We start from the raw sequence: 21,454 nt of genomic DNA on the forward strand, positions 1-21,454 counted from the left end.
AGGGTAGGCTGGGAGCAGAAAGAGGTATGTCCAGAACATACAGTGTTCCAATTATTGTGTGTGGCTGGGTGGCTCTCCAGGGAGCTTCCCAGGCTGTGTAATTAGAACAGTCCCTGGAGTTGCTGTACACCTGGCTGTCTTCAGGTATCTGGAAGCTCAAACCAAACCAACATATCAAACCTCAGCAAGAGCCCAAATTCAAGACCTGGTTCCCCAGTTTCTGATAGAATTAAATAGAATGTCTTGGATATCCAGCCACTTCATCCTATTGTCTGTAATGTCAAGCATCTTAATTCTTAATATATAGAAGGAGCAATATTTTACCCAGAAGATGCTGCAGTTGCTACTATAGCTGCTGATTTATCTTCTGATGCTGCTAAGTGGAAGTATTAGAAGCTATAACATCAATAAGAAAACTTCAGATCATAAATCTCTAATATCAGGACGTCTCCTTCTGACTCTTAGATGCTGGGATAAAAATAAAGCATTACACTAATTTACTGCCTCTTACTATTTACTTTATTTAGAACCAAGTTTAAGATTTTATTTTTGCTATCCCTATGAAATTAATTGTCTTTACATTGGTGGACTGGTGATTACAGATGAAACAGGGACTAAAAGGAATATTTACTACACATTTAAAAAATATTTATTACTGGTTTAAGGAATTCTAGTTTTTAATAAAGAAAGAACAGATGAACCAGAACAAACAATTTATCATACAAACAGTGCCCCCAGAAAGAAAAAAGAATCACTGAACAATAGGATTTGGAAATCCAGCAATGCAAATTAGAAAGCCCTTTGCTCGTCTCAGAATGGAAAATTATATTCCCTCTATTTGAAAGTTGAAAAAACTTCAGTAGATAATTAAAGAGGAAATAAACTGCACACCACTTGAACATCTTCAATGATTCATTGTGTTAGAAGAAAACAAGCTGAAATGTGCTCAAAAATGCCATCTTGTGGTAATAAGTTAAATATATATATTTAAGGACCTTAATTATGTAATGGCAGCTTAAATCTGAAAATGATTGAAAGAACAGTTATCTGAGATACCCAATACCTAACTGTTCATATGTGTATCGACCTGATTGTCAAAGAGGTCAGTTCAGGACCAAAATGAAATGGGGATTAAATTATTTGAAAGATGATACTTCTCTGCTTTTTGTTCACTCAAATTATACAATTGATTTCTTTTCTGAACAAAAAATATGACTGTTCTGTGTGTGTTTTGGCAGAAGAGGGGATTTTTGTATAATCAAGAAAAATATTTAGTGAAGGCTTTTAGAGTTTTGTGCTCCATTTGAAATAAGCATCTTGACTATAGGCTCATGAAGCCCACCATGATCTTATTGTTATCTTCCTTTCTTTTCAATTTGTTGCACTCTCTTCTGTGCCTTGTCTTTAATTATACTGCAGACTCTCTGTGGCAATCATATCTGCTTATATGCTTGTACAGCCCCTTGAATAATGGAGTCAGCATTCTCTCTGGAAGTCTTGGGTGCTACTGTAATACAAACAAACATTTTCCCCCTGCATATGCCTTTAGAAAATAAAATGTAATTTCTATTTTTCTTGGTTCAACTCAAATTAAACAGTTGGCATTAAAGCTTTTTATTCTATGAAGTTTTCCCATGCAATGTCTGATACTACAATCAGAACAGAGAGTGATATATTTCATCCCCAGAACTTCATTCTGCTTTTAAATTGTCTTAAAATAAGGATAAGCTTCATCAATTAAATGCAACGAAAAAATCAGACTTACAAAGATCAATGTTATAACAGGAGTTACAGCAATAGTATGATTGGTACATGGAGCAGTAAGACCGGAGGATGATGTGTTTCATTCAGATGCTGCTTGTTTACTCCACAGAAAATAAGATTGATATTTCCATTATTATGTATACAGTAAAGAGGAATGAACCAATTCAGATGAAGAAAGAATAATTCTTTACTAAGTAAAGCTTCTATAATACAACATAACCATATGATGCCTATTATTAACCATTCAGAATCAAGGACCAGTGAATGTTTCATTAATGGTAATAGCTAGAAAATGGCACCAAGGAATAAAAACTATAGTTGGGAATCCTATAACCAGTTCTGTCCCTTATATTAGGGGCATCTCACTCACCATATTGCAACTATGTATATGTGCAGTTCCCTAGCTCAACAGGAATAACCACTGAAGTCAATGGAAACTCTCCTGATGATTTTCAAAGGTCCCAAAGGATCAGGACCCCAGGTTCTGTTCCTATGTGATATTTAACTAGCTGTAATAAACATGCAGGGCTCAAAGTCAAAACCTTTCTCACACCCTTTTTTAATTTTTTCTTCCTAAGATTATATACATCATAATATAATGTAATGAATTAGGAGCTAGGGAATCTCTCAACCTTCCTTGGACAAACCCACAGAAGGTAAAAAATTACTCTTTGATCTGTCACTTAGGTAGGTCAGAGGCCTCGTCCCATGAGGCCAGTGTTTTGCAGCCTATGGAGGGGGCACGCCACAGACTGGATATCTCAAACTCTGCAGGGAAGTCTTCACAGGCTGAGATTCATCTTAGCTGGAGTTCTACTACTTTACTCTCCTCCATCCTGCACAGTAGAGGGGATTTTCTGGCCATTTTCCCACTGATTCCTTCCAACATTTTCAAAAAAAAATGTTAAAATGAACTGTACATATGAGCCCAAAATTTTTGTTTTAAATTGACATTTTAATAAGATTTTAAGTCAAAGTGTCAGCTTGAAAAGAAACATTTAGTTTCAATTTGGCAGCCTGAAGCTAAACATTTGAGTTCGAATGAAAATATTTTCTTTCGAAGTGTCACTTTGGAACAATCATAAAAGTAGTAAAAAAAAAATAGCCATTTTCCCGCTGATTTTAATAAAACTACATTTCAAATGAAAAAAAAATTGTTGGAAATTTTTTGACCACCTCTAATTAAAGCTCGGAGAATGATGTAATTATCTAGGCACTCCATAGATGTAAGTTAACTCAAACCACTGTTAACCAAAACAGATTTTCATCCCTTCCATCAATTTAGCAGGTGAGAATTCAAATGTTAAAATCCATTAGCATATGTAAGAATTAGCCATTAAGATAACAGACATGATTTTAATGCCTAAAGTTAAAGGGAGAGTTTCAAAGGCACAAATGGGAGTTAGGCACCTAAGCTCTCTTTCTGCATTTGAAAATCTCTCCCTTAATGACTAAAGCAATTCTATTTTTAAGCCCTGATTCTGCTACCCTTACTCCTCCTCCTAATAATACCAAGCTATGATTTCCTTTTAGTCATAGAACTCAAAGCAATTTACACAGGAAGAATCGTTATCTCCATTTTATAGTGGAGAAAATGAACCACAAAGAAGCGAAATATCATGCCTAAGGTTATTCAACATGTCAATGGTAGAGCTGGAAAGAGATTTCAGGTCTCCTAAGTCCTAGTTCAGGGCCATATCCATTGGACCACACTGCCTTACTCCAGTCAGCTAAGGGGGTTGACTTGTGAAGTACGTTAGTATTCAATATGACTAAGAATGGCAGAATCAGGCCCTACATTCATTCAGGTACACCTGTGAAAAGGCTTCCACACAGAATACAGGAAAGGCAAGTTGTTACTCCCAGTTACTGGTACTGGACAATTTAGAAAATCACTGCACTTATTCAGGAATATGGATAAGGGAGGCTATAAGGTGAGGGTTGGGAAATTAGTGAGGGTCTATCAAGATAAGCACTTGGTATTTCAGAGGTGATATACTGGTCCTGGAGTGTGATGAAAGAGGAGATTGGAATTGAAGCATATATATCAATACAATTGACACTTTTTGTGCTTTATTTTAGGGCAGATCCGTTATTGGCATTTATAAAATACAGCAGAAGAAACAGATTCTGTTAGATGCAGGTAAAAAAACCCATCTCTTCAAACCATAGACTGGCTTGGGGTTGGTATGCTATCATAATCATCTGAATACCGCTCATACTGGTCAGTGAGAAGAGGCTGATGCAATTCATCCTTGTTTTTCCTAGCGTGCACAATACATGTAGCACCAGCAAAAATAATCGCAACCAGAATCAATGCAGTCACTATTGCAATAGTTATGATCTCTGTGACCTGCAGAGCCCGGCCTAGTGGAAAGGAAGCAGGAAGACAAACAGAGAAAAAAAAGTTAAGCCTCAAGAGATACAGCTGAAAATTAGATCAAATCTCAATCTCCATCATTATTTAACAAAATGCTTAAGGTTAGGTCCACTTCAGTGTCTTTCATTACAGACTTAAGATGGGCCCGAGCTACAAAGACATTTTTTTTGCAATCTGATTTATATAGGCAGACCCATGAGCCCATGCAGAACCAACTGACCTTACTAGAATTCCACACAGGCATAAAGGTTTACTTGTGTGCGGATCAGGGCTAAAGTTTGGCTCTGGATCAGAACTTCCTCAAAGCTTTGGGATGTCCAAATTGAGATCTTTGGTTCAGGCCCATCTCTGTTTATGATTAATTGCATGCACAGGGTATAATAGTATGGTACTATAGTCCAAATATGAGTCCTTTAAAAGCCAACTTTGGACAGGTAAACAATCTTTTGAAATGATGTCAAATTAAAATTTCTGAAATTTGAACCCAATTTTGCTAAATGACCCACATACACACAGACACGCACAAAATGAAGAGAGGACGACACAATGAGAGTAAAGTGAAGCTTTTAACTACTTACTTGGCCATTGAACGTCATAACTGTATCCCAGGTTTTCTGGTGCAGTAACAAACATCTCATTATTGGTAACTGGGGGCCAGAATGGCACCATGTTATACTGCCGGTTATGTCCAATAGGGGCATTCTCCAGTGGGTATATTGAAATATCTAAATTGGAAAACAAGGTTTCATTTTAATAAATAAATAAAAATGAAAGTGATTCAAATTGTATTCAGGGCATTCTGAGAACACTTGTCTAAAAACAGGCAGAGAGGACAAAATATTTAAGGCACCCTTCCTTTATTTTACAGTGGCACCAGAGATCGAAAAGTTACATCTGAAGAGACTGAAGAACTGCATGAAACAAAGTATTATTCAAAGGTGCATTTTCAGAAGTGACTAGTGATTTTGGGTCCCAACTTTAGACATGGTCTGATTTTCAGAAGGTGGCTGCTCAGCTCTGACTTTAAAGTCAGACCCTTTAAAATGTCTCAAGTTGGGACCCCAAATTGCTAATCTCTTCTGAAAGTGTAGGCCTACGTTTACGGAACTAATGATCGATCTCTTCCCGTGTACAAGAAGAGATATGAGCATATAGATGGATCTCTGGGGCCATGATCTAGTCCTTTTACTACAGTAATGAACAGTTCTGTTATGCCATTTGATGTTACTATGAACGTTGAATGTCACTGTAAGATTTTGAAAGGTTAGCTGTTATAGCACAGTAACTGCATGGTCTTGTGCCGAATTTAAGTGGCTGGGGCCTTGAATTTGTCACTTGCTGCATTAGGATAGCAGTGTGTGATCTACCTAGTCATGTTAAAAAAGGGTCAGTTGGAGTCAGTTTTTATAGTTGGAGCAGTTTTTTTTTTCCTTATTAGAGATGTCATGGGAAATGCTACAAAATCTTGGGGTAAATTATGTAACCACTCTGTACCATCAAGATGTAGGATAACTTCCCTCAAAACACGTATGAAAAATTCTTTCTCCCTCCTTGGGAAGCAGCACAAAAAGGGCTCTGTTGTGTGGTTGCAACAGATTCCTGTGTAAGAAGTAGTGGAAGGCTGCATTGCCCCAAATGAAGCACAATCTCCTATTTTGTGTAGACGGGGGTGAATGCCCTCTGCACTGTCCATTAGAGTGGCACAGATTTGTCTCTTGGTTCACTGGCCCCAGTCTTGCCTACTTTATTCCTACCCCTTTCTGGCTCCTTTGCTCCCTGAAGGGAGCAGGCGCAGCGATTGAGTTATGAAGGATGTGTCTTTCTTGAACATCCATGAGACAGCAGATCACAATGTAACTCAAAATGAATAGCTGGGCTGTGCACTGAGGTATTCTTTGGGCAGACAAGAAGAAATTCTCCATCCCAGGCCACAGAATGATTGTGGAACCTGAGGCTTCAGTAGATTCCATGATTCATCTGCCTGCATTCTCTGAGATACAACGTATTTGCAAAAGTTTCTTGCCTGACCTGTGCCTGACCTACCCCAGCCACATTCCTCCACACACTTAAAGGGTGGAGGCTCGATGTGGGGTAGGATTCCCTCCTTAATGAGCAGCTTTTACTAAAAAGATCCCAATGTTGTTAAATAAAATAAAAATAAATAAATAAAGATATCCTATCTCCTAGAACTGGAAGGGACCCTGAAAGGTCATTGAGTCCAGCCCCCTGCCTTCACTAGCAGGACCAAGTACTGATTTTGCCCCAAATCCCTAAGTGGCCCCCTCAAGGATTGAACTCTCAACCCTGGGTTTAGCAGGCCAATGCTGACATTTATACCACCTTCATATCTTAACTGCAGAGGGTACTCACTGTCCACCAAGATCCAGCTGACCTATTCTGAATGGGTAGCAACTTTGCTAAGCTTGTAAAATAACAAACAAATGCATCTCACCAGGATTATGTCTCCTCAGCCATTCATCAAAAAGAGCATCAGTAAATGTGTGCAAGAAGACAAAAATAGGGTCGTTTGGAGATAAATGAGTTTGTCCTCCTGTTCCATTCAAAAACAGATGAGCCAAATTATGAAGGCTGCGAACTGCCGGATCATACTTCCCTGAAGGATCGCTGTATCCTGTGTATACAAATAAAGAGGAACACAGTGAAAATCCTAGTGAAAAACTTGTTCCAAAGCAGCAATCTAGGCTGGATGCTATTTTCTCTGTTGCCTTGTTTTAATATAGTTGACTTGCTCCTTCTCTACCTATTGATATGTTAAATACGTGGCTGCTACACCCCGAAAGTATGTCATTTTCAGACCAAAATAATCTTTGCAAAAGAATGCTGTGAGCATGGAATGAGCTTGCTTCTGCGTCTCACGGGAGCAAAGTGGGATTTAGCACAACAGTGGCAACAATAAATCATTTGCTAGCATGCCACTGAAGCTATAGTTTTCAGATCTAAATGGCTCTGGACATAATTGAAACCATCAATGCAGCCACTATCTGCCGACACAAGTGTGATGATGCTACCATGTATCCTAATGGGCCAGCTGTTACTTCAGCTTTCCACATGTCTTTTACACATTGACGGCCAACACACTGACTTTGGAAAACCACCTTCTGGAGTAGTGGTCTAAGATTTCCTCTAGCATCATTAGCACTGAAAAATGTGGTGTCGGAGGGTTTAAATCATCATGAAAATTCCTCCAATTTATAAATCTGGGGCAAATTTTTCAAACTTGGGTGTATAAAAATAGGTCTCCAAATCCATTAGGTACTAGATAGTGGTGGCCAGTTTTTCCAGAGATGCTGAGCAGCTACAACTCTCAATCACTTCACATGTTCACCCAGATTCCAGTGATGTATTCTTCAAGATAAACATGGTGACCTAGATCCTCAGCGGCTGTAAAATGGCGTAGCTTCACTGGAGTTAACGGAGCTAAAATGATTCACCCCAGCTGAAGATCTGGCCCATTATTTGGAAGTTAACTGTTTGGTAACCTATCATGGTTACTAGCCTGGTCTGGAATTAATTCTTTGGAGTTTTACAAAGAAGAAGAGTTAAGCTGAGCAGAGACTAAAGCACATGGGTCCAATTTTCAGATGTACACGCCCAAATCCTTTTTTGTATATGCAATTTAGGTGCTTCTGAATGAAAATTTCACTCTGAATTTGACTTGTAGAGTTAAGATAGAGGCCGGTTTATATGGCCCAGTTGGCGTAACAATTGATAGAGCTCTGCAAATCTGTGGATATCCATTTTATATCCGCAGATATCCACAAACACGGATGCAGGTGTGTATGCAGATATCTGAAGACCATGTTTGCAGATCGGATGTGGATACAAGTTTTGTATCTGTGCAGGGCTCTAATGATTGATCTGTTCACTTGTTTATCCTGTGCATCAGCCTCCATTTTATCCTACCATCATTTTCTGTGTCTGCACAGCACCAAGCTCACAGGGGTTCTGGTCTATGACTAAGGCCTTGATGTTCTATATGTAAGGGGACTGTTGCCCCCTTACTAACAGTGGGGGTGTTTTGGTTGGCTAGCTCCCAGCACTAAAAGGGGAAGGGTCGATGGCAAATCAGGAGCCTGAGACTGACAGTCCCCAGGAACAATGGGGAGAGGCCAATGCTCCAGATCAGCCTGATTGACAGGGTGGGCAGGCTAATCAGAGAGTCAGGGGGCCAGGGGGGTCCCATCCTCCGTGTGAACTGGAATTGCCTGGGTCAGACAGAGTGGGGCCGAGCTAAGGAGAGAGCAGGGGCCTGAGCTAAGCTGTTGGGAGCAGAGCTGCAGCCCCAAAGCCAGAGCACAGCCCAGAGAGAGCAGAGCTGCCCTGGGAGCAGAGCTGCAGCAACCAGAGCCAGAGGGGCCAGACAAGCAGCCAGGAAGCAGGTCAGAGCTGGGAGCAGAGTCACAGAAGCAGCCTGCAGAGCAGACCTGTCCTGGGGGCAGAGCTGCAGCAACCAGAGCCAGAGGGGCCAGAGAAGCAGCCCAGGGAGCTGAAGGCAGAGCAGCAGCAGCAGCCGTGCTGAGGCCGGGTGGGGCTGGGGCTGGAGCTGGGGCTGGAGCAGTCCGGAGCCGGGTGCGGTGAGAAGCTGGGGAGAGTGAGGGGGACCCTGGGCAGTGGGCCCAGCACAGGGAGACACCTCAGCCAAGAGGCTCTGCAGGCCAGACTTGGAGGATGATCATAACCCCGATCGGGCAGGGGCGACGCTGGGAAGAAGGGTCCTGCCACCTAGAGCCTGAGAGCGTGTGGCCACCGCCAGAGCAAGTGTCCAACCCACAGTGTCTCTGCAGCACATCCAGGGCCTGAGAAGGAGGCCTGGGACCTACAAGGAACAGACTGTGAACTGCCCTGACGTTCCAGAGACACTGTTTGTAATGTTCCCTGCCACAAAGTGGGGTGATGTGTTTTCCTTTAACCTTTCCCATTTTTCCTTATTCTTTTTTAAAATTAATTGTTAATTAAACAACTTGTATTTGCTTTAAATTGTATGAAATAATCAGTGGGTCAGGGAGGTGCCCAGTGCAGAGAGAGTACCCCGGAGTGGGGACACGCTAGCCCCTGTCCTGGGTGACCACAGCAGGGTTGGGGGTCGAGTTCCCCCAGGAATCCTGGGCCCAGCCTTGTTGGGGGACTCTGCCAGACAGGAGAGTGAAAGGGGCGTCCTCAAGGGCAGGGAGGCCTCTGGGTAAAGGAAGTGGGAGCGAGGACTCAGATCCTTTCGCTAGCCCACTTCACTGGGATAGTGCATAAGCCAGGAAAGTTCCCCACAATAGCGGGACCATTTCCCCGCTTACATAATGTAATAGTAATTTCATTTAATATTAAAAGATTTAATATTAAAAGATTTCTTCCATAGCTTTGCTGACTCAGCTACCAGAGTAAATGTATTGAGAGATGTAACCATTGGGGTAGCCTTACTAGATGGGTGCCAACACTGCCTCATTATTCCACAGGCGAGAAGGGCCACCCTTTCACAATTGCAAGCTGGTAGCAGCAGAGCTATATTCAGGGCCAGCTCTTCTGCTACACCAAGTTTATACTCAGCACACCAGTGAGTGTGGGGAGAGAAATGGGGCTTTAAGCTACTTTCCCATCTCCCTCCAGTCCTGGCCAATGGGGGCCAAAACGACTCCCAACATAATTTAGAACTGCCTATAGGCTCCTTGCCCTTTGTGGCCTCACACACATCCTAAAGGAAAGGGTGAAGAGTGAGAGTGGGTAGTGTAGAGCCAGCTACACCAGCTTTATGCCACCCAATGGGGAATCCTTGGCTGCCCCATTAGGACAGTTTTCCAGTTCTGAGACAGTACAAGTGGCTGGAGCCAGGACCAAGGATCTGGCCCTCTGTATTTACCAACCTATGATTTATGCAAGAAATGTACAGGCCACTTCCATCTATCCAAGGTGTGAAGATCATTTTAATCAAGGATCAAATTCTGAAGTCTTTACTCGGGCTGTCGATTAATTGCAGTTAACTCGCGATTAACTCAAAAAATTAATCATGATTAAAAAAAATTAATCAGTTTTAATCCCACTGTTAAACAATATAATATAATATAATATAATATAATATAATATAATATAATATAATATAATATAATATAATATAATATAATATAATACCAATTTAAATTTATTAAATATGTTGGATATTTTTCTACATTTTAAAATATATTGATTTCAATTACAACACAGAATACAAACTGTACAGTGCTCACTCTATATTATTATGTTTATTAAAAATATTTACATTGTAAAAATGATAAAATAAATAGTATTTTTCAGTTCACCTCATACAAGTACTCTAGTGCAATCTCTTTATCATGAAAGGGCAACGTACAAATGTAGATTTTTTTTTGTTATGTAACTGAACTAAAAAACAAAACAATGCAAAACTTTAGAGCCTACAAATTCACTCAGTCCTACTTCTTGTTCAGCCAATTGCTAAGACAAACAAGTTTGTTTACATTTACGGGAGATACTGGTGCCTGCTTCTTATTTACAAGATCACTTGAAAGTGAGAACAGGCATTTGTCTGAGTGACTGACTGAACAAGAAGTAGGACTGAGTGGACTTGTAGGCTCTAAAGTTTTACATTGTTTTATTTCTGAATGCAGTAATTCTTTTGTTCATAATTCTACATTTGTAAGTTCAACTTTCATGATAGAGATTGTATTACACTACTTGTTTGAGGTGAATTGAAAAATATTATTTCTTTTGTTTTTTATAACAGAAATATTCGTAATCAAAAATATAAAGTGAGCACTGTACACTGTGTTCTGTATTGTAATTGAATATTTTGCATTTGACAATGTAGAAAACACCCAAAAATATTTAAATAAATGGTATTTTATTATTGTTTAACAGTGTGATTAATCATGTGATTAATTGCAATTAATTTTTTAGATTGCGTGATTAATCATGATTAATTTTTTTCATCATTTGACAACTCTAGTACTTACTCAGGTCTCACTCTACCCTAATTTCCACCCAGGCCCACTGGGAACTCTGGGAGTTTTCTGGGGCAAAATGCCTCCTGGAGTTTCCAAGGAGTATAGCAACTGTGTCAACCTTGAAGAGGGAGTAGTGTCCATTTTCTTCCATGCCTGGCCAACTCTACTGGCTATTAAAATCAGGGGGAAAGGTCATGACCCTGGATCCTCCCACCGATTGACCAATTTATATCACAACAGCCAGCACCATCAGCAGCACTGGCTCCACAAAGCTTTTGTGTCTCCTGAGCAGGGACTCTCTCTGTATCTGTGCAGGGGCTCAAAGGAAAGGTGAGGCTCCCTTGCACATACATACGGGTGCCAGACAGAGTCTGGTATTCTTCAGGGATCAGCCATAAATTTGTGACAGTTATTCACTACACTAAGCTAACAAAAGTAAAACAATTTAAATGGCCAGTGTCCCATCCCAGAGCCAATACTTCTATTCACTACTGCAGGGAAAACTGGTGAGTGTGATGGGCTAGTCCCCTCACCCATTTTGTTTTGGTTCCGGGCACTTTTAGTTGTGATACTTGCCTTCTACTGTATTACGGAAACTGTCTGTTGAATTGGAATAGAAAGGAGGAGTATCAAACAAACCAACTTCTAAACAAAGAGCAACATCCTGTGGTTCTGGGAGACGCTGAACCATTGGCCTGGCAACATTTCCAGCAGGATTCCTTCGAATTGGACCACCTTCTGTGCCTGGGGGTTTGGGAGAAGAAAGAAAGGCATTATAAAGCATGAAGCAACATTCTGGCAGAACAGTGGGCCAGATCTTTGGGATGGGCTAAACTTGACTTGATTCAGGATCCAATTTGGGGAGACGGCAAAGACTATTCAAAGCCACCGATGTGCCCCCTGGTCCTGTGGGAGGTCGAGGGCCGGTGTATGTTAGAGCATTCTGTGTTGCTCTCACCTATACACGCCGCAATGGCTCTTTAGGGCTGGGGATAGTTGGAGTGTAACACATTCCATTCACACCCCTTTCCTGCTCCTGAAATCCCCCTTACTTCATCAGGTCTGGGAGCAGGTGGTTAGGAATCTTCAGCAGCCTAATAGGTAGATTTCTGATTCCTTTGAACAAAGGGGCTGGGCCAGGAGTCAATGATCTTGCTCAGTGTGCTTGTAAACCACTCAGTGTGGTGCTCTGTCCCCCTCGAGTGGTGGCTGGGCCACAGAGAGAAGTTGATGCAGTCTTGGCTAAGCAAATGCCTTTTTTTTAAATGTCAGGCAGTAGAGGTTCATGTATTAAGACCAAGAGATCTGAGGTTCAGTCCCTGCCACTGGCTACCCACACTTGGGTACAGTGTTATATGTTCTCCCCTTTCAATGTAGGTGTTATGAATGTGGTTGTCCGTGTGAGTTGGAAGATATCCAAAGCTAAGGAATAACTAGAAGGACGCTACCACATTCAGGCGCCAAAGGTAACAAAATGCATATAACAGTATTAATTGTTCTTCCAGGAATGATATACTTGTGACACATGAGAAAGGGAGTAAGAGGACTAGGTTCAGAATGAATTCTTCTGTTTCCCCTGGTTTGAACAAGTTTCCAGAGCAGCTGCTTAACCCCTCTGTGCCTCAGTTTGCTCATCTGTGAAATTGGGAGACAAACCCTTTCCTACTTCAGAGGGGTGTTGAGAGACTTAATTCATTAATGTTTGTAAAACTCTCTGCAATCCTCTGATAGAAAGTGCATTTGAAAAGCAAAGGATTGTGATTATTTACTATTATAGGACTGTTTGCTCAAAAAATCTGGCAGCAGACAAACTTACTGTTACAAATGGTTCCCAAGGTATCATAGTCTTCTAGGTTTTCACAGAGCACACGCCACTGGGAGAAGATGGAGTTCTGACTTATAAGAGAGACATCAAAATTGCTTCGAGCGCCCATCAAGTCATCTGTGCAAATATCACAGGTGTTTCCACCAGTAGCAAAATTCCAATAGGGAAGTGCAAAAGAGGGATCCTGTAGCATCTCCTAACCATGGGAACACTATGTTAATATGGGCCTTCACTGGAACAATGTAATATCCATAATGAGAGGGATTTTCCAAAGTGAGTTAAGAGCACTGGCACCACTGAATCTCAATGAGACTTGTTATCCAAACTGATATAGATGCTTTGGAGAATCCCATCCTACATATCCCCATTAGCAAAATCAAAGTGCTACGTTTGATCAACTTAAAAAAAAAAAAAAACCCAACCCAGCACTCGTGTCCAAAAAATGTTTACCTGCTGTTGTTACAGGTAACCCCTAGGATTACCATAACTGAAAGAGAATAAAGAAAAACATTTTCCCTTAATTTCTCAGTTTATTATCTTTGGGCCTTTGATAGCACTCAGAGTCAAATTGTTGTACTGAGTCACTGAATTTTCTCATTAATAGCACTGCATATGTTATCTAATTTGATCCGTAACCTGATGCTTTCCTGAAGTATTTTAGAAAGCAGCCAGATTATCTGTACTAAGAACCATAAGACATTACTGCTATCCTATTTTTTCCAAATAATTCTATTTTAATATTAAATATATTTAAGGATAATCAAACTTGATAGCACTGGCTTTTGACAAGCAAAGCAAACATATAAGCAAGTTGCCTTCAGTGAACTACAGGACTAAAGAGTAGTGGGAAAGACGATAAGAGGTTTGCTCTTTAAATGTTTGCGATTCAGTTCCATTTCTGATTAGAGATGGGCAATTGTGAAATTCACTAGGACACAATTACCATCAAATTAACTTCACTAATAACCTACTTTACTAACCTATATTAGATTAGTTTATTAATTTATTAAGGACTAGGATTTTTCAAGGATTCCATATGCAGGAATCTTACTGACTTCAGGGGAATTTCTGGTTTCAAATGGGTTTAGCCTTTCTGGGGGCTTAATTTATCTTAATTTATTCTTTCTTCCCCTTTACCTTTATTTTTTAAAAATAGGGGGTCTTTACTGATGAGATGCTCTACTCCACTTCAGGTAGGAATTGCCCGTAGTCAGTCCTTACCTGACTAATAATGATCTCCAAGTTAGTCATTAATGTTTAGTTTGTGGATTGATAGTTAAATTACTTCAAACATCTGTCTATTTTGGCAACATTTCCCTCATTTATCACATGTACTATAAATCCGTTCTTACTGATACATAACACATAGGATTTGGGGATTGGAATGTACACAAGGAATGTTGAAGCTTTTAGTCTATTTCCTCCTGTCCTTCCATTCTGATGAACCCAAGAACATTATGTGAGGGCTTCAGAGATCTGCAATCAACTACACAAGACAGAATTACCTACAGCTAGTCAACCAAATATTTTGCTAGAAATCAAAGACAAAATGTAAAGCACATACTGCCATGTGCGTTCATTTAATCATCTGTGAACCGCTCACAGAAAACTCAATTTGATTATTTCCCACCCTGGATTTTAAGAAATTATGTTTTTCTCATATGTATATTTTTTCACTCAGGAATTTTAATAAGACAGGCAATCATAAATTAAAAACATGAAGAGAACTGGGGGTTAGACATCTACATACTCCCAATATTCTTATGTGATTCTGGATATCTATGGTGCTCATATTCTTTCCATGGACAAACAGTGAACCATGGATTTTCTTCCTCATATTGAAACATTTTGCAAATTAAGCAGCGGGGAACTGAGTCACTGGGATGAGCAATTGTCCATAAATAGATCTTTCTCTCTCTTATGAAGTGGTCCACAGAAAGAGGAAGATGGAGAACCACTGATATATATAATAGGATCTCCTGATTTGCTCTTTTCTCTAGATGTTTGAGCTAATCACAAGCCTAGGAGTTGATTCTGATCTCACACTGCAAATCCATTGATTTTGTTGGAATTATTCCTGCTTTTGACTAGTGTGAGTCAAGAATCAGCCCCAACGATTTAGAAGCATCATTAACAATTGCCTTTATTGCATAAATTACAGAATTTAAAAGGAAATGTATAGGGAATATTGCTGTTTTTTAAAGGAAGCTTTGAGACAAATTTTATAGTTTTTAGACTGCTATATTTGAAATAGTGTTTCTACTTTTTATATGCTCCTAGCAACCTAAAACCCATCAAATGATGTGAATATGTCTGATAATACTGGAATTGAAATTGAGTAATGGAAATCAGCTAGAAAGATCTGCAATGCATCTCTCTGCATTGGAATATGGGGGAAGACAGTCTGCTCTTTAACTGGACAGCATGGAACATGAACAAAAGCAATTTCAATATTAAGGCAAACTTCACCTGCATGTCTCTCTCCAGTTGCAGTAGATGATACCTATGCCAAGTGAGAAAGGCTGGTCCTTCATGAGAGAAATCCACTCCTCCAAAACTTTGCTGCCCTGCACCAAGGAAAGTCTTTCTGACAGAGTAATAATGGGACCACACAAAGTAGTTATAAATGGACACATTTTCAAATTGTGGTGTGTTGCCATCAGGTCCCAATATCTCCTCATGTCTCCTGGTGGCTATGACAATATCAGGATGTATTGTAGCCTTGGCTTGGTGTAAGGCATTGACAAAATCATTCCTTTCCTTCGCACTCAGGTCCAGAAGGTTCCTCCTAACTTTAAAGATTAAACAGAAATCTGTTATAAAGGTAGTGAATACCCACATCTCATTTCACAAGGTCAGATTCTATTGTCCTTACTCACTATAAGTAATACCTTTTTCCTCAGGCAGCCTGGTTGTTTTAATTGGGGTCACTTTGGAGGTAAGGTGCTACTCAACATGAGAAAGGGCAGAAAGATTGAGTTAATGCTTTTGGAAGAGTTATCACATACTTACTTTTTATTAATTATTATTATTATTAGTTTGTTTGTTTTTAGATATTTAAGGGTGAGTTCTTTGTCAGACACACTTCAAAGGTAAATCCAGTACACATAATTTTTCATGGTATCGCTTTAACATGAATAAGAGAGTGCTATATACCAGCCTTTACATTATAAAGTTTTGCCTCCTCATATTCTATTATAACATTTTAAAAAGCCCATTACTTTGGTTGAATCTTTGCCGCAAAATGCAGGAGCTTGAGAAGCAAAAACCTGGATTATATCTCTGCTGAGAAGAATTTCACCATTTACTGGTGGAAAAAGATCAAGTTACTTCTTGAGTCACAGATAAAAGTTCCTGTAATTTCCAGAAACAGCCACCCATTTTAGTTATCACAACTATCCTGAATTCTAAAACAACTACATTTCTATACACAGTCAGTGGTGGACACAGTGGATGAAATCCTGCCCCCACTGAAGTCAATGAGAGTTTTCTCTTAGTTTTCAGTGGACTTCTCCCAGTAACTTCATATCCAGAAAAGTGTGATTTTGATTCTTGTGAGTTTAACTAAAACCCTAAACACTGTCACACATACTAATATATATATACACACCTCTACCCCGATAATAATGCAACCCCATATAACATGAATTTGGATCTAATGCGGTAAAGCAGCGCTCCGGGGGGGTGGGGCTGCGCGCTCTGGTGGATCAAAGCAAGTTCGATATAAGGCGGTTTCACCTATAACGCGGTAAGATTTTTTGGCTCCCGAGGATAGCGTTATATCGGGGTAGAGGCATATCTATCTATATATAAATACCACACATACACACTAACACAAAGATACCAGAAATATACTCTTTAGAAATGTTTAGACATGGTACTGTGTTTAGTTACATGCACTACATTATTTGTATTTCAAAATGTTTGATCCAACAAACTATAATAGATATTTTGGAGCCAACAAAAATATATAATTCAAAATATATTATTGTATCAACCCATAGTTTAAAATTATTTGTGGTATCAATTATGGATGTGCAAACTGTAACTAATAACTGTTTTTAAACTGATCTTACAGCAGTTAATTTTACAATTCTATAAACTCATGTTTATTTCATGAGGTCTGTGTGGGCCTGTTTAAAGTTTCTTTTTCTGTTTCTTGTCACTTTCAGTAGTTGGTAAAGGTCAGAGCCAGATCAGCTAGTATAAGTTGATGTAACTCCATTGTCTTCAGCAAGCCCTGATTAATGAGCATTTTGTTTTCAGGTTGCCTGTTCAGGCATAGAGTTTGAATAAGATTTTTGGGTCTCTTGTCTTTTAGTTAAGCCTGCTCTCAGGAATTTAATTGTAAAGATTTTCAATTTGTAATCCTTATTTTAACCTTTGTTTTGGAGTGTACAGAGTATTTAACATTACTTTTATGGTGAAAATAAAGTCAGTTGCTTTTTTTGCAATAGCCACTGCTTACTTATATTACAGATCTATCACATCTCACCCACTCTAGATAGAGTCATTCATGGTGTCTAGGTAGAAACTCTTGTTTATGGTCACTCACACATATATATTTTTAGAGAATCCAGCAATTTAAACATTAAAAAAAATCCAATGACTAATGATTTTTAAACCTGAAAAGTATGTACATAGTTTAGAAAGTTAAATAAGAGAAAATATTACTGAATTCTCTCTCCATTCTTACTCACCTATACATTTCAAACTGCCTGTGACTATCAATATATTTAGGGCCTGATTTTCAGAAGTGCTGAGCACCTTCTTCTTCCATTGGGATTTATGGGTGTTCAGCACTTCTGACAATCCAAGGCATTATTGGTTGAATTGACAACCCAGCTTGCAATCTAGATTTCTAAATTGGGTGTCAGGGATAGTTTACTATTTAAAGGCAATAGGAAGCCAAATACACTTTACACTTAGGACTGGTGACCAGCAGAGTCTCTTCTCTATTTTTGATACCCTTACCTGTGCGGATCTGCTGGTTACAGGCAGCTCCACTCCAGCCAGGTCGGCAGGACCCACAGTCATAGCCAGAGAAGTTACCATTGCAGCTGCAGGTTCGGTTGAAGAAGCGTAAGGGCCACTGTTCACGGTCATCTTGGCCGTCATGCATGTACTGTGGGCCGTGGGGCCGTGAGTCTGCTATCACTGGTACACACTGACCCCTTCCTGAAGATGAACCACAGCGATCAGTACCAGGCCCGAACACCGGAGAAAAATCCGGACAACACTCGCCACTTCTCAAGGCATCAACCGTAGCACATTGGCGGGGGAACTGAGCTCTTGCTTGGCTGAGCAGGGTAAGGAGCAGTGGCAAGAAGAAGCGCAACAGCATGGAATGCTGCATAATAATAATCCAGGAGAGGTGGCAGGAAGAAGCCAGCAGCCAGCACACCCTGTTTTCTTCTGTCTTGTGAAGCGCAAGTGACACTGAAGGAAAGAGAGAGAGGGAGGAGATAAAGTGATACAAAACTCCACACTATCCCCTCAGTCTCAGATCCTCCACTCACAGACTTGAAAGTGCTTCCCAAACCCTAATTCTCATTGCACTTCTTCCAGACAGATATTCTTTCACTATCACTAAATAATGCTAAGGATTAGCATCTTCAATCCAAGCATTTCTAGTGGTCTTTAACTTACCTCCACCTTTTCTTTGAATTAAACTGATCTAACTCTCTTGTTCTGCATTTAGTATTTCCCTGCTCTTACTGTCTGCTCCATTGAAAAGTCTGCAATTAATAAGCTATCAAACCAACCGCCTTGTACCTTTTTGCTGTCTCTCTGAGCACCTCTTTTCTGAGCTCCTGTTTTGTCTTAATGTGTTTCTACAGTTGCTCCTACCCTGAACTAAACTGTTTCTGTCTGCTTGTTAATCCTGGCTCTGCCAACAGAATTTGGCTTGGCCTGTCCCTCTCTCTCATTCTAATCTGTTTCTACTTCAATGAGTTTCCCCAGGCTTTAAGTATTTCAACAGCATATGATTTCTTTCACGCTGATCTCCTTGTGATTTTACATGTTTTAGCAAAGGTCAGAGGCAAGTAATTTTAATCAAAACAGAGCAACAGTAGAGGCTTTTATTTTTAAGGAAGGTTCTTTGAAAACAGACTATTCTTTAGACAAAGAAAACGGAGAAAGCTTATGTGTAATGGTATTCCTTTAAATGCTAAGAATGACATTTTAAAGGGCAGGCCACAACAAAGGACACAGCTGTTACTTACACAGCAAAAGGCTGTAATTTCACACAAGCAAATAGTCCATGTTCAGCTAATCATTAACCTGCTGAGCCACCATGTTCCCACTGTAAGGAAGAAAGAGCCACTTTTTCTAGGGTAATACTCCCCTTCCTGTGAAATCCCATCATTGCCACTCAATGCAGCACCATGGTCTCATCCTCAGGTTAGGTTCAGTCAAGTAGCAAGAAGTGACCCATAACTCAACCTAGCATGTCTCTGATTGTTGATGGATAGAGAACTCTCATAGCTCAATTTTATGGAATTTTGAGTAATCAGTCACAACGTATCTCATCTGTTGAAAATAAGCTATATGCTAAAGTTGCTTCAAGATCACTCCTGCCAGCATGGGACATATCCTGAGATCCTTCTATAAATTTCCCATTGACCAAAACTGACTTTACTCAGTCACCCACTCTCTCCTGAACCCCCTCCTCACCCATCCCTGTTGTCAGGAAGAGGGGAAGTTCTGACAGGAAAAGTGGCAAATGGCATCAAGATAACATGTAATATTTTTTGGGAAACATTTCAAAGGTATACCTCGTATATAGCAGAAATTGCTTCCCTATCCTTCCTTCCCTCCTGTGCATATGCAAGTCTCAAGATGAGAGCTCATTTACTGAAATTATTGTTCCTACCACTACTAGGTAAATGTCGATAATCCCAATGTGCCTTACAACCTATGAGTCATATGACCCAGCTAAGACCCATGAACTCTGACTCAACTAACTGTGACCCTCAAGTGCTCCTCTGAATTCTGCCGTTTGCAGCAGACCAGGGCCAATTAGTTGTTGGGTGCTAACATTAGAAGGGCTTCCGTTATGTTCTCTCCTTTTTCACCTTGTCCACCCCCTGTCTTCTCCCTTCTAATCTATTTGCTTTTTTTTTTGCAGTCAATCCTGCAACTCTAACTCCTGAAATCCTAAATCTTGCTCCCCCAAAAGAGTGCACAGAAGTACTACTTTAGGTATTTTGGCTGAAAGTGTCTTCCCCCTATGCTGGCAGGCACAAGGCAGAGCTTTTCTACAGCTCCTCCACATGTGGATTTTGATCAGTGGATTTATGTCCATTTCATGCTCCCAAATCTCCCCCCTGTGGACCTGATACAGAGATTGTAGCAGAGCTGCATTCTGTGGCACACCCAAAACACACACAAAAAGAACAGGAGTATTTGTGGCACCTTAGAGACTAACAAATTTATTTGAGCATAAGCTTTCATGGGCTCCAGCCCACTTCTTTGGATGCATAGAATGGAACATATATTGAGGAGTGTGACAGACCCAGACCAGTGGGGTACAGGAGTCTGGTAGAGAGCAAATATACTGGTCACTGGATGAGTAGTTTTCTGTTCCCTGATTGACCAGAGCAGGGGCTGTACTAGAGTAATCAGGAACCTGCTAGAACCAGTTAATGCAGGCAGGCTAATTAGGATACCTGGAGCCAATTAAGAAGCTGCTAGAATCAATTAAGGCAGGCTAATCAGGGCACCCAGGTTTTAAAAAGGAGCTCACTTCAGTTTGTTGTGTGAGTGTGAGGAGCTGGGAGCAAGAGGCACAAGGAGCTGAGAGTGAGAGGGTATGCTGCTGGAGGACTGAGGAGCACAAGTGTTATCAGACACCAGGAGGAAGGTTCTATGGTGAGAATAAGGAAAGTGATTGGAGAAGGCCATGGGGAAGTAGCCCAGGGAGTTGTAGCTGTCATGAGGCTGTTACAGGAGGCACTATAGACAGCTGCAGTCCACAGGGCCCTGGGCTGGATCCTGGAGTAGAGGGTGGGCCTGGGTTCCCCCCAAACCTCCCAATTGACGTGGACTGTGGGTTCTTCCAGAGGGGAAGGTCTCTGGGCTGTTCCCCAACCCACATGGTGAATCTCTGAGGCAAGAAAATCTGCCAATAAGCGCAGGACCCACCAAGATAGAGGAGGAACTTTGTCACAGGAGATATATATATATATATACACACATACAGAGAGCATGAAAAGGTGAAAGTTGTCTTACCAACTCTGAGAGGCCAATTAAGTAAGAGAAAATTGGCCTCTCAGAGTTGGTATATATATGTCCTCAATATATGTTCCATTCTATGCATCTGAAGAAGTGGGCTGTAGCCCACGAAAGCTTATGCTCAAATCAATTTGTTAGTCTCTAAGGTGCCACAAGTACTCCTGTTCTTTTTGTGGATCCAGACTAACCCAGCTGCTACTGTAAAACACACACGGTTACCTATCAGCTGCCTTTTGCCTGAACTCCTGAAGGATGTTATGAAAATACATCTAGTCCTAT

At 40.5% G+C, this 21,454-nt stretch overlaps 1 protein-coding gene across 1 annotated transcript; it reads right to left on the minus strand.

The window, feature by feature from the left end:
- Window positions 1-1,994: 1,994 nt before the first annotated feature.
- On the minus strand, window positions 1,995-18,778 carry TYRP1 (tyrosinase related protein 1). Its single transcript, XM_034774824.1, has 8 exons — window positions 18,713-18,778; window positions 17,912-18,376; window positions 15,407-15,729; window positions 12,929-13,133; window positions 11,689-11,856; window positions 6,597-6,776; window positions 4,723-4,869; window positions 1,995-4,131 (listed from the first exon to the last, which is right to left on the minus strand). Exons 2-8 carry the CDS (start codon window positions 18,291-18,293, stop codon window positions 3,926-3,928), a joined length of 1,611 nt encoding a protein of 536 aa, XP_034630715.1. The 5' UTR covers window positions 18,294-18,376; window positions 18,713-18,778; the 3' UTR covers window positions 1,995-3,925.
- Between the last annotated feature and the right edge of the window lie 2,676 nt (window positions 18,779-21,454).

This window comes from Trachemys scripta, chromosome 6, assembly GCF_013100865.1.
Source record: "Trachemys scripta elegans isolate TJP31775 chromosome 6, CAS_Tse_1.0, whole genome shotgun sequence".
Classification (NCBI taxonomy): domain Eukaryota; kingdom Metazoa; phylum Chordata; order Testudines; family Emydidae; genus Trachemys; species Trachemys scripta.

What these genes read in the sequence shown, in the direction of transcription:
- TYRP1 (XM_034774824.1), bottom strand. Translation starts at nt 18,293, where the DNA reads ATGCAGCATTCCATGCTGTTGCGCTTCTTCTTGCCACTGCTCCTTACC. An exon ending in CTTGGGAACCATTTGTAACA is followed by an intron (nt 11,857 to 12,928) that starts GTAAGTTTGTCT and finishes CCAAACCCCCAG; the next exon opens with GCACAGAAGGTGGTCCAATT. An exon ending in TTATGACGTTCAATGGCCAA is followed by an intron (nt 4,132 to 4,722) that starts GTAAGTAGTTAA and finishes CCTTTCCACTAG; the next exon opens with GCCGGGCTCTGCAGGTCACA.